The sequence below is a fragment of the Egretta garzetta genome, unplaced genomic scaffold, assembly GCF_000687185.1.
Source record: "Egretta garzetta isolate BGI_Z169 unplaced genomic scaffold, ASM68718v1 scaffold40, whole genome shotgun sequence".
NCBI lineage: Eukaryota > Metazoa > Chordata > Aves > Pelecaniformes > Ardeidae > Egretta > Egretta garzetta.
In genome coordinates, this window is record NW_009258484.1 from 3,608,913 (window position 1) to 3,622,920 (window position 14,008).

The 14,008-nt window shown below is 37.7% G+C and overlaps 1 protein-coding gene across 5 annotated transcripts in view; it reads right to left on the reverse strand.

Moving 5' to 3' along the window:
• The window catches only part of PDS5B (PDS5 cohesin associated factor B), a 102,873-nt gene that overhangs the window by 22,269 nt on the left and 66,596 nt on the right, over window positions 1–14,008 (reverse strand). For all 5 annotated transcript variants that reach the window (XM_035900562.1, XM_009644866.2, XM_009644873.2 and 2 more), the window contains 2 exons: window positions 10,106–10,229; window positions 3,258–3,462 (listed from right to left, as the gene is read on the reverse strand). In XM_035900562.1, the coding sequence (XP_035756455.1) occupies window positions 3,258–3,462; window positions 10,106–10,229 (329 nt within the window). The remainder of the gene's footprint in view (window positions 1–3,257; window positions 3,463–10,105; window positions 10,230–14,008) is intronic.

Sequence of the window (14,008 nt, forward strand, 5' to 3'; positions counted from 1 at the left end):
AAGACAGAGTCTGGAAAATCTGCTTTTGGTAAGTTTTTAACTATCCCATATTAGGTTATGAATAATAAGTCCAAACATCTGTAAATCATTATATATACTAATATCTGAAAAGTATTTTAAAATACATTATAACATTGACATATTTATCTCTAATATATGTTTTCCTATGAGATGTGCTAGGCATATTGTGCACATCAAATAAAATACATCATTATTGCAGATTTCACAAGACTAACTAAATTGCCATGCTCAAGTCAAGTCTTACTCAATCTGTCCCCTTCTTAAAGGTCTGCATAAATAGGGATAATGTACAGCCTACATAAAATATTTGGATTCATTCATAATAGCAAGGAAAGCATTCAAAATTAATAAAGGCCCACAGAAGATAGTGCTGTCAAGTTCCAAGAATACACTTTCAGACAGCCATTGAAGTTGATGCAGTTAATTATCAAGGGTAATACCTCTACTACATAGGCTGTAAGCCATCATAAGGTTTGAAAGAAACAATAAAATCACCCCAATTTCTTTCTATTTCAAGTTATATTTATGTAATTGAAATCCAGTCTACTTTGCAAAGCAGTTCTTAATGTGTTTCAATTGACATTCCACTATTAACTTTAAAAGCATCCTTCACTTCAAGCACTGTCCTGAATTTTAGCCAGCAGCTGTTTGCGTAACTAAATAAAAAAACATAAAGATGTGGCAGGGGAAAAAAGAGAACATAATTATGATTTCAGAACACTAGCAAAATTGGCTTGCCTTAAACACGTCCCAGGCAAACCAACCCACTATTATTTGTATTAATTAGCAGCTTCAATAGAGTGCTCATCAAGAGCTCATGAACTCAGTATTTCATTAACTTCCTGCCTTGTACAATTACTAATACAACTACAGTAATAATTCCAACTGGGTCTGGAAAACAAAGTGAATCAGATCCAGACAAAACAGGAAAAGGACAAATATTGACACATAATATATTTAACCCCTGTCATGACAAAAAAAAAAAAAAAATAGTATTTATACATTCTTTCCTCATCTCTAATGAAGACAGACACAACCTGAAAGGTGGGGTAGCTTTAGGGACATGAACTACCAGCACTTGACAGACCTTTACGAGCATTTAGAAAAGAAACGTTAAAAAAAAAAAAAACCAAACAAAAAAAGCCACCAAAAAAAACCCCAAACCCCTCTTTACTCTTGTAATTTTTCCACTTACTGACTTGCAAGTAAGGCACAGTCTTAGAAAACAAAGATTCCTATGCAAGACACAAGTCTACCTCAATGAAACTAGTAACAGACACACAATCAAAGCAAGTCTCTTCTTGAGCGACTTCCACTCTGAATAGCATTTAGAGAATTTAAGAGGCTTGAGAGTAATTCCTGCCAGCCTGTAAAAGGGTCGGTGTGAAGGAAAGAGGCATTTTACTGTCTGGTACCAGGAAGTTTTCCTTAGGCAAGGAATACAGAAGTTTACCATCTTTTCAACAAATGCTGAAATCCCCCAAAATATCTGAAAGATATCCTCCTCACCTGTACCAAGCTTTCAAGAAAAAGATGTATCACGAAATCACACATGTATAGATTCAGAAAAACAGCTGCATTAATCAACAATGCAGATTCTCAGCTCTAATTTTTTGTGGAAGCTTTTCAAAGGAGGTACTATTGTCATCGCTACCCTGAGTTACTGCATGGCCAGTAGGGAGAATGGCAGAGCGAGACACATATACATTTAAATAGCATGGTCTTACCAGAACTAAGCTTCAGCTGTACTACTACAATAATGATTTTTTTTTTGAGATGTAAACAGTTCAACACATTTGTTTGTTAAAAGTTCAGAATGGTAGATCTGAGACTCTCAGACTGGATGTCACAGTTAGCATTGTAATCCTCAAAAAATATTGCAATCTATATTTAATCCAGACTCCTCACGGATTATAGTACATATCAGATCAATGGCATCACTCAAGGTAAGTCTTTCAGCAAGGAAAAAAAAAGCCAACCCAAAACTTATCAGGCACGCTGGGATCCTACTGGATAGAAAATCCCCCACACTTAGGCTCCTCTTAATTTCTTCTACAGATTTTTGATAGTGACTTTGCAGCATCTATCTTAATACAGTTAGGAAATCAGCAATTACTTGTAGTCATAGCACAGTTCTTATACTTTCCTCCCACATAGCTAAAAAGAGTTTTCAACATTCAAGAGGAATAGTCTCAGGATGACTTAAAGGCATTTGCTCAATGGATTTTTCTTTTTTACATGTTATCAGGGAGGGAGAAAAGCACCACTTTTTTCTTTTTTTCTTTTTTAAGTCTAATTAACAATACACAAAAGGATTTCTCTGCAGACTTATTCTCTGATCAAAGCCTATGGGGACTAAGGCACACACAGACGGACATGGTTAATATAAAGTCTGTGATTCATAAATGCAGAAGGAAATCAGTTATCTGACAGCATCTGTGAGATCAGATTCACAAAACAGGTCTGGTCTATCCTAAGACGAGATGAAAAAATCCCCTTCATGTCATAAAGGTCAAACCATCAGAAATCTTTCAAAGAAATAAAACTTTCAAAAACTCTGATTCAAAATGCCGATAGATCTCATAAAGGTCTACTTTTTCCTATGACCATATACCAATATCGTCATACTGTATGTGTGTAGTTTTGAGTAACTCAAAAGGGAAAAGGACTGATTTTATAGAAGAAAAATAACTAACATTAGTCCACAACAACTTAAAAAGCATTCCCACAATCAGACTGCTGTCACTGGGAAGAAAGAATTACATAAACTCATCCTGAAGTCCCTACAAATATAGCCCTTTGCCAGCATAAGACAAGATAAGCAGCTACTCAATAAAGCAGTGCAAAGACAGTCAATTTAGTACAGCATTTATGTCATTAAGGTTGCATATCATTAATTACTGAAGTAAAATTAATCCTTGTCACTTCTCTTACAACATAATTAACCATTAAGTTCAAACAGTACACAAAACTGCCTTGAAAAACTATGTCACTTCCAATATACCTGGGCACAAGCATTTGCACAGCTTTTAACAAAACTGAAAGATCTCAGAAATGCCTATTAAAAAATTCAAAAGAAAGTCTGGACTCAGTTTTCAGTTTTCATTAGCTACCTCTATGTGAAAATTACAGCCATTCTATGTATAAAAACAGAAACCATCAATATTTTCACAGTCTACTCACATTTACATTCAAACTATAGCACTTGTACCAAAAAGTGACTTCTATCCTCTTACCACTAACTGCTGCATGCTGCTTCAGATATTCCCTTCTGACATTTATGTTCTTCACAAGGCACTGCCTAGCATGAGCTCTTCTCTCTTTCACCGGATCTTTTGCACACAGTGCACAAATAGCCATATATTCTAGTGGCAGCCGTAGTCTAGAAAGGCCTTTGTGAAGTTTCTGAGCAAATATTTGTCTCACTTGGTAACATTCATCCTATTAAAAAAAAAAAGCAAAAGACAAAAAAGTTAACAGTAAACTTTTCTACAAGTAATATAGACTGTGAAATAAAACATGGAAGCCTGGTTAAATACGCCAAAATCAATTTCAGACCTGGCAGCCACAGAAATATAGGAGTTGTAAGAATGTTTTTTAATGCCAACGCAGAGCAATTAAATTGAATTAGTCAGTTGAAGCTTCCCTACAGGTTCAGAAGAAGAGTTAAGGTTCAGAAACTGTACAGGAAGATACTCCACTCAGTACCCAAGGCCTTATTTAGCATAGTATCGAGGCACAGAGTTAATGAAATTGTTTACAATAGGACCACTTGCTTTGTGAAGCCAAAGTCAAAGATCTGCAATGAAACAGTGTTTAGCCACCAGTAACCACTGTGTTGATTTTACTACTGCTATTTCACAAATTGTCACCAAGCCATTAATATTAGAAACCAAATAAAATTCAACAGAACGACCAAAGAAAATAAGGTCAAATGCTGAAGAGAGTACCGAGCATTTCAATTATTTTGTGGAAACCTATGAACTATGGCTGCCCACAGAAGAGAATAACCCATGTCTAATAGTTGCTAAAGAACATAAAGTAAAATAATGTGAAGGCAGCAAACGTACTTCTACCATTTATTATGCAACATATAAGATATGAACTTAAAAATTCTCTGTATAAAAATAACCTACATAATGTCAGACACCATTCAATATACCACAAACCATTTAGAAGCACAGGCCAAGTAAGGTTAACAGAAGCATGTGTGGAAAACAGTCACAAGAAAATGTACAGAAAACCATAAGGTAAACAAGGCCACCAAAACAGCTTGGTATATTTAACTTGATCAAAAAAGGTCAAGAGGAAAGATGTTATCTCTAAATATGAAGAAAAAACATTAACAGGAATAAACAGCTATTTTAGTAAAATGACAGTTTTGAAACCAGAAAGAACTGAAAAGGGTTTCCAGCTATCAGCCAACAGGAAGCAGAGAGATAAACCCCAGCCACTGGTATCACTGACTGCTAAATTCGCCAATGGTGTCATCCCAAAAGAGATCATGTATTAGATAAAACAAGCCTCCCCCTCTTCCCCCACCCAAAAATTAAATCCAGAAGAAATGAATCAAGCCCTGTTTTCCCTCCTGTGCTTCAGGCACAGTCTTCCTCTATGACCCTGAAATGCCTGCTGTAGCCAGAGCTGAAGCAACCCAAGACCTCAAAGCCAGACTGTGAGACCTACTCAAGATCTACTGCCTCTTTGTAGCAAATCCATCCCCCAGCAGAAGGCTAAGATATAGGCGTCTTTTCCTACTCAGTAACATCACCTAAACCTAAAGCCTTTGGAAAGCTTAGAAGAGACCTCTGCCTATTTGCCATTTTGACAGGGAAGCATGCCCTCCTTGACTCAGAGGGCAAGGGAAGGCGTAGTTCATTGTTACTGATGGTGTTGTGTGGCATGAATTGGAATGATTTTTATTTCTTTACCTTTCAATATTGACAGTAACCTTATATTCAGCTCAGTTACACTAGTTCACCAAGAAGAAGGGGACCAAACTCAACCAAGTTATAAATTTTTATAACATACAACTAAAACCCATACATTAGCACAATTTTACTTATCTACTTCTGTGGATTTAATGCCAATTGATCAGAAGTTCACCATTTAAAAAAAAAAAAATTTGCAAAGCAGCATGTACCTCTCAGACATAACTCATTCTCAGAAATGGACAAAGACTTGCTTAAACAAATAGAACACTCAGAGTTGACAAAGAAAACTGAAAAAGCTTTGGGATTATTTTTTTTTTTTTAAAAAAATGAAACTTAAAATCTACAAGATTATGTAATAAATACGATTGACATTGCATTTTCAACAGCAAAGCTTTTTTAGATCTTAAATCTGGTCTTAAAGCCTGTTAAACACTGAAGTACTTAACACGATGCTCTACTCTATTTCAATATGAAGCTCTGCTGACATCAGAATTTTTTCTGCAGATCAAAGAACTTAACTGCTGGTGAGCTTACAGGTTTGGCCAAACACATACGTAAATTATTTTAAAATGACTAAAACTATATGCATTTAATCATCATAAAGTCTCTGTTTACCAGCACAACCTTAATACAACAATTAGCAACAACACTTAATTGTGTATTCTGCACTCTAATCATCCCACATTACAAAATGGCAGTCTCAGAGAAAAAAAAAATAGCCAAACCAGAACCATAACAGAACCTGTGCAACCATTAAAGACCTTAAAAATGAAGCTTTCCCTTTTGTTTAATCTGCTTCCTGATCTGTCCACTTCAGCAAATTTTCTTTAAGTTAAAATATGTAATACTAAAGTTGGCCTTGACATCACTCGAATGTCCTAATTTGTGGCTAGACTTAGTTTTAAGAATGAGTAAACTTTTAGAATAATCAGTGTCTACCACCAAGAAATGCATTCAAATACTCAACATTCTAAGCGTAAATGTATGTGTGTGCATATGTACACATGCAAATACCTCAAAAACAAATATACAGGTGGTTTCCACAGGAGATTAATACAGTACCACTTATAAGTGCAGAAGTCACCAAAACCATTACAGTTACTCTGCATCTGAGGATCTGAACTCAATAGCCTGGCAGAGAGAAAGAAAACTGCAGAAGACCTCAAGATCTAGAAAAGTTATCAATTCGGAAATACTCAAAATCCATTAGGAGCTGGAGAGAAAAGGCAGAATTTCTGTCCTGACAGAGCTTACAATCTAAATTCTAGTAAACAAGTAAGAAAGTCACAAAAGGCAGATAAACATCAATAAACGAGGAGAAAAAGTGACAAAAGTGATACTATAGTGGAACAAATTCTCCTGGAAGCTATATCAAGGCATACAGATATCCACAGGGAGACGATTACAGAGACCCAACATAGGTTCGAAAAGGACAAATCATGCCTGACTAATCTAGTAGCCTTTTAAAATGGAGTGACTGCGTAGGTGGATAAGGGAAGAGCAACTAATGTCATCTACCTGGAGTTCTGTAAGGCCTTTGACACAGTCCAACACAACATTCTTGTCTCTGAACTGGAGAGATAGAGGTTTCACAGATGGACTATTCCATGGATAGTGGCTGGATGGCCGCATCCAAAGAATTGTGGTCAAAAGCTCGATGGCCAAATGGAGATCAGTAACAAGTCATATCCCTTGGGGGTCAATATTGGGACCAGTACCATTCGATACCTTTCTTAACGACACAGTAGGATTGAATACTTTCCTCAGCAAGTTTGCAGATGACACCAAGCCGAGTGGTGCAGTTGATACACTAGAGTGAAGGGATGCCATCCAGAGGGACCTTGACAAGCACAAGGAGTGGGCCCATGTGAATCCCATGAGGTTCAATAAGGCCAAGTGCATGGTCCTGCACCTGACTTGGGGCAACCCCTGGTATCAATACAGGCTGGGGGATGAAGGTATTGAGAGCAGCCCTGTAAAGAAGGACTTGGGGACACTGATGGATGAAAAACTGGACACAAGCCAGCAATGTGTGCTCGCAGCCCAGAAAGCAAACCATATTCTGGGCTGCATCAAAAAAAGTGTGGCCAGCAGGTTGAGGGAGGTGATTCTGCCCCTCTACTCACCTCTGGTGAAAGCCCACCTGGAGTACTGTGTCCAGCTCTGGGGTCCCCAGTACAAGACAGACATGGAGCTGTTAGAGCAGGTCCAGAGGAGGGCTCTCTGGGCATGAAAATGGTCAGAGGCATGAAGCACCTCTCCCTATGAAGAAAGGCTGAGACAGTTGGGGTTATTCAGCCTAGAGAAGAGAAGGCTAGAGGGAGACCTTATTACAGCCTTTGAATACTTAAAGGGGGCTTACAAGACAGACTGAGAATGACATTTACCAGGGCCTGTAGTGACAGGACAAGGGGCAACAGTTTTAAACTGAAACAGGGTAGGTTTAGACTGGAATAAGGAATAAATTTTTAGTTTTTTACAGTGAGAGTGGTAGGACACTGGAACAAGATGCCCAGAGAAGTTGCGGATACCCCATCATTGGAAGTGTTCAAGGTCAGGTTGGATGAGGCTTTGAGCAACCTGGTCTAGTGGAAGATATCCCTGCCCACAGCAGGGGGCGTTGGAATTAGATGTTCTTTAGACATCCTTTCTGACCAAAACTATTCTATGATTCTATAGTAAGATGTGATACTAACTGGTTTATAAATGCTGACAACCCTATTATATTCTTCTAATTTAAATCTCATCTCCCAAAATTCCCTTTCAAATCACAGAATCATTTACGTTGGAAAAGACCTTCAAGATCAAGTCCAACTATACCTGTCCACTGCTAAACCATGTCTCTAAGTGTCTTTTCTTTTAAATACCTCCAGGAATGAGGACTCAAGCCCTATCCTGGGCAGGCCTTCCAGTGCCTGATAACCCTTTCGGTGAAAAAATTTTTCTTAATATCCAATCTAAACCTCCCCTGGCACAACTTGAGGCCATTTCCCCTTGTCCTAACACTTGTTACTTGGGAAGAGAGACTGACATGCACCTCGTTCCTTTCAGGCAGTTGTAGAGAGTGATAAGGTCTCCCCTCAGCCTTCTTTTCTCCAGGCTAAACAACCCCAGTTCCCTCAGCCACTCCCCATCCGACTTGTGCTCCAGACCCCTCACCAGCTTCGTTGCCCTTCTCTGGACAAGCTCCAGCAACTCGATGTCCTTCTTGTAGTGAGGGGCCCAAAACTGAACACAGTATTCGAGGTACGGCCTCACCAATGATGAGTACAGGGAAAGGATGACTTCCCTGGCCCTGCTGGTCACATTATTTCTGATGCAAGCCAGGATGCCATTGGCCTTCTTGGCCATCTGGGCACACTGCTGGCTCATACTTTGAATGCTGTCAACCAAGACCCCCAGGTCCTTTTCCACCAGGCAGCTCTCCAGCCACTCTTCCCCAAGCCTGTAGCATTGCATGGGGTTGTTGTGACCCAAGTGCAGGACACAGAAATTGAGGAGAGGTAAGCATTAGACCCAAAGATAGCAAAAAAGGTAACAACACATCTCTTATCAATATCCACAAATAGTTAAGACATACAGCTGGAAAATAAGCAAAAAAGAAATTGAGAGACAGTGATGAAATGGAGGGCAAGGAGTTTGCTTGTAATGTATTGAAGAGATTCAAAACAATGAAGGCAAATTCTGATAGAGGAGACTTGCAAGGTTAATATTCGTAAAAAACAAAAATTTTCCACAGGAGGGAAATGACTGAAGAAATGAACAGATTTTGATCACTAGGATCAGAAGAAAATGGAACGTGCAAATACTATATTGGGAAGGCTAGTCTGGTACGACGTTATCCAGCTTAGAGTATCCTTTCTGGAACAGAAAGGGGCCTTATTTGTCATTACAGTAAGTGGCTCTCTACCAATTTTATTTTGAATTGTAAAAATCCTTAAAACCCATTTTGACACAAGACTAATAGTCCTCACTTTGTGTGTAAAGACCTTCAGTCATTACCACTGAATTTCTTCTGCGTATTTGTTAAAATTTCATCTGCTTAAGTAATTTTAAGTTTTGTTCCATTCCTCTTGCTTTTCATAGCATTTGGGAACTGAGTAAGGGCTTCTTTCCATTGGAACAGGGAAGCTTAAAATCCACATAAACACTGTAAAAACAATATACAAGCCTAATACAGACTGTCTTACTCTGGTATGTGAATGATTTTTCTAGCCTAACTGTACCCAACTGTAAACAACTTAAGAACTTAAAAAGATACTCTATATGAAAATAAACAATATCCACACAGGAGCTATACTTTGTATTTTCTAATATTAAATGCCAATTTCAAATCTTGTGACATATAAAATGGGTTGCAGCTTTTAAAGCTTTAGCCAGTCACAGGAATTAAAGTCTAGAATGAAATATCATTATTACTGAAGATATATCCTGGAAAGGATTACTTCCAGAAGATTTCTTGACTTTTGTAACATCAGGAGAATATGAGCAGTTACACAAGTAACACCAACATGAGTCTCTCCATGATTGCCTTACTTTTGGGGTGGGAAACAATTTCTGTAGAATTTGCTAAGTCTACAAGACAGGAACACAGAGGATCTCTGTATCTCTGCTTACAATTTGAAAGTTATTTCCTTTCTGCTACTTTGGGCTCACAGGCAGAAATTAAGGATGAAAATTCCAACATCTGCTGAGAAATCTCTCCCTCTTTCTTCTACTATTTAAAAGGATGCCAACTATCTTTGCAGACCTCTGTGTTTCAAATATATTCTACCCAAGTAATTAAGAAACCAAGGTCACTGTTGTCACCACAGTCCAACATACTTTATATCATCTCATTTCAACTTCTAATAACGTCATAATGCAGCTGGGGTATTATTTTAAATCAATACTTAATTCCTTGGTTATCAATATTCTAACATTTCACTACTTTAAGTTAGCATTCGCCCACTGGGCAGCCCAGTACTATAGATCTAATTTTCATCCCAAATCAGTTTTCAAGATTACACAGTGGGGAAAATAAATTCATGCCAATGCTGTATGTTTTGCATAAAATCAGATTAGCAGCAGTATACGCAACATATAGAACAAACAACATATATACTCATACATTTGCTGATAAACCCACAAGTCCCACCTAATTTCCTTACATTTATGGCTAGCGCACACAGCTGGTACTGTTCTAAGGTGATGATTTCATGGTAACAAGGTTCTTGTGCCAACTTCACAATAGCATTCCCTGCAGCCAGCCTCAATCGAGACATATCAGGTTTACTGAAAAAAAAAAAAAAAAAGCACATGGATTATGAAGGTTAATTAGTAAAAAATTGTGTAATTATTTGACTTAATTAAATCCCAGTAAGTTTGCATTGCTGAAAAAGAGGTACTTTAGAAAGAAAGAAAAGTTTCCATGGACTTCACCACTCCCATCCCCCCAAATCAACAGCAGAAGTAACTTCAAACCAAAGTAGTTCTCATATCATCACATTTTACAGCCTATTACCACATATCTATTATCTTGCCCCAACTTAGCAATGAAAATATTCCTTGGAACTTCCTAAAAGTTCCACATGGGTGTGAAACAGTTTTAGCCGCGCACTGGAACAGCACAATCCAATTTGCCCCTCAGAGACCTCGTTTAGCCTGTAAGATACTTCCGTTCAGCACGCTGGTTTTCCTTCAGCAAGGAGTTCCTGACGAAGTAGCCACCCATTTCTAGTCCCCAAAGTTGCCAAACTTTTTCTAGCAATGATAGCTCAAAATCCATGCTGCAAGTCAATGTAAACTAAGATTAATTAGATATTATGAGAGGTAAGTTAATTGTATTTTTAAGACAATAGCAAAAAGGATTTAGCAAGCGAAAAAAATTTCAACGTGCCAATTATACTGTTACTTGGCTTGCATGCCCAGATTGCACTCCCACCTAGCAAAACAGTCCATTTGCTAATTTTCATATCAAAAGATGAATGGGTTTTTCTTTAACCTGCAACCATATTTACAAAGGTTATCAGAACACCAAAAGCATCTTCACATGAGCTTTGCAAACTGATATCCACTTAATCTGTGCATTAATAAACTTAGCTGAGCTTTCACTGTTCTTAGAAAATTTATTTCAGTTAAGTATATTAATTCTGCCTTTCTTCAGATCAAACACAAAATAATTAAGAAGTTTTATGCATCTCTTACTAAAACACTAATAGATTCTCTTCAGAAATAGTAAGTGCAGCTTTTTCCTTTGATAACTTGGAGCAGGAATTAAGTCATATTCTTATTTAGAAATAATTATTCATTTAAGCAGGACATACATTGTTTAACTTCTTAATCATTTGCCCTTTATCCTTAGGAAGGGCAAACACTGTAGTCTGAAATCCATTATCATGAAAACTGTGGAAAGCATTTAAAAAATGAGATAGAAAGCCATTACTAAACACACAGTGCATGATAAAAAAACCTACTAAAGAGCTTAAACCTTAATATTTATCTAATCAGGCTTTATGTACACCTCAGTACTTTATGGAAACCACATTTAAAAAAACCCAAATAGATCACAAGCAACCAAGTAACAGGACAAAAGCTGCACTAACTTTCAAACAAGGCATTTAGATTAACATGGTAAAGTCTAGTTCTTAAATGCTAAACTTCACTTTAAATTGCATCTACTGTGATAAGTGAACCCAATAAAGATTCAATTTTTGCACTTCAGTGACAACTGAGCAATAATGACTTACAAGTACAGAGTGATTGAGCCAAAGGAAAGGATAAAATTAAGAACACTCAATCTTCCTAGCTTTGGTAGTGATAACATTTAATTCTGAAAATTGAATCAAAGATATTTCACATAAAAGTTTGCCAAATCTTTACAGAGTGTATGTATCACAGAAATACCCACAAGCATGTGTGTACACTATGGGAAGGAAGAGGACGACAATGTCAGCTGTGAATATCATTCTTACAGCTGAAGATGAAAATCAGATCTTATTCCCCAAAAGGATTATCTTAGAAGAAACTCTTAACTGAGGGGTTTTTTTGATTGAATTGTTATAGCCAACATTTTTCTGATCTGCATTAACCCAAACCACACAATTATTAGGGCTGAAATAAAAGCTTCTGTATGATATAATTGCAGGTTTTGACTACTTATAATAATTTTGAAACTTAGGACCAAGGATGCCCTTGTCCTATCAGAAGCTCTCTAAGAGACAGAAGAGGGACCTGGACATTTGTTTTCTGGAATGCTATTACTATTGCTGAAGACCAGATGTTTGAAATGAGAACAAAAGTGCAACCACATGGAAAGATGTTATCAAGTGCAAAACAGTCTTAATCAAGGTGGTGGGCTGCACAAAGATAATCCAAATAAATGCATCTTGAAAACATATCTGGTGCACAATCATCTTCTCACACTTTACAGGCCATCAGTTAACATTTTTTCTTCCACTCCAGAGGATAAATGCCAGCGTCTAATTTTCTAAGCATTTTCCATGTTCCATGGATTAAAAAGTGTCTTTTGAATACAACCTCTAAAAACGTTGCATATCAGATGGTGTAGCAAATTATGTATAGCACAGAACTATGAAGTTCTAAACTCCAAAGTTTTTAAGTAATTTTTCTCTTGGCAACCTTCATCTTAAGGAAAATTTCAGAAAAATATCAATTCAGGTTCGTATCCAATATCAGTACTTTCAGCAACATCTGGCGTCTTCTAATACTGAAACACTCCTATTTTATGCTTAGTATAGACTAAAATTAAAATCCTACTACAAAGACATGCCAGATTCAACTTAGCTGTTTTATCTAACCACAAATAGGAAATTAGTACTATCTTGATTTTTAAATTTGTATGCCTGTTCATGACTTATAAAGTGAAACTGACAAAATTCAATATTAAAAAAATCCAACACTGGTGAATTTAACCTACATACGCTAACCATCTCAAAGCAATTCAACAAAGTCATCAATCCTACTAATTCCATGTGACAAGGATGACCGAGAGTAGGGATTTGTTTATTTGTTTTCCAAGTGGGACTTTGTCTTCACCCGACACTCTAGGCTGAACTATGCTTTGAAATTTAAAAAATCCCATTCCCGTACACTGTCACTGAAAAGTAAAGTTTGTAGATTTAAAGAGGCATGGGGACAGAGTAATTTTTATGGGTGATGACGACAATAATACCAAGATGATTGCAAGATGACCAATGGCCTACATGAGGCCACATGTCTCCTGAACCATGACACTTTCAGTTAATTCAATTATCTTTAGCAAATTATACATTGTTTAAAAGACCAAGCCATGAACACAAAAACTGACTTTACGTAGAATGACATCAGATCAAGTACAGTTTAAAAGACTACGTTCTGTACTGAAGAGACAATTTTACTCTTTCCAAAGCCTACTCTAATTTGGAAGGAGCAGTGTCAGATTTGCACAGTAGAGACACAGTAAGCAGCTGCCAGAAAGAAGATATCCTCATTGCATTCTCAAAGGGTGAAGAATAAAGGTCAGGAAGTGTCAGCAAGATACCAGCAAGCTCCAAGCAGAACTAATGCACCTGAAATATCATCTCTGCTTCAGGTTTTGAGAGTACTTGTTAGCATAGGCAGCATAACTCACACAAGACCTGCCCTCACAGCTTAGAGCTTTCCCAAAATGGGAATCACAAAATAGTTACAGTTGGAAGGGACCTCTGGAGGTCAATCTAGCCTGACCCCTCTACTCCAGCAGGGTCACCTAGAGCAGGCTGTGCAGAACAGTGTCCAGATGGCTTTTTAGTATCTCCAAAGATGGAAACTCCACCACCTCTCTGGACAACCTCTGCCAGTGCTCAGTCACCTTCACAGTGAAAAAGTGTTTCCTTGTGTTCAGACAGAACCTCCTGTATCTCATTTTGTGCCCGTTGCCTCTGGTCCTGTCACTGCGCACCACTGAGAAGAGCCTGACTCCATCTTCTTTACACTCTCTTTTCGGTTATTTATACACATTGATGAGATCCCCACTGAGCCTTTTCTTCCCTAGGCTGAGCAGTCCCAGCTCTCTTAGCCTTTCCTCATCCATC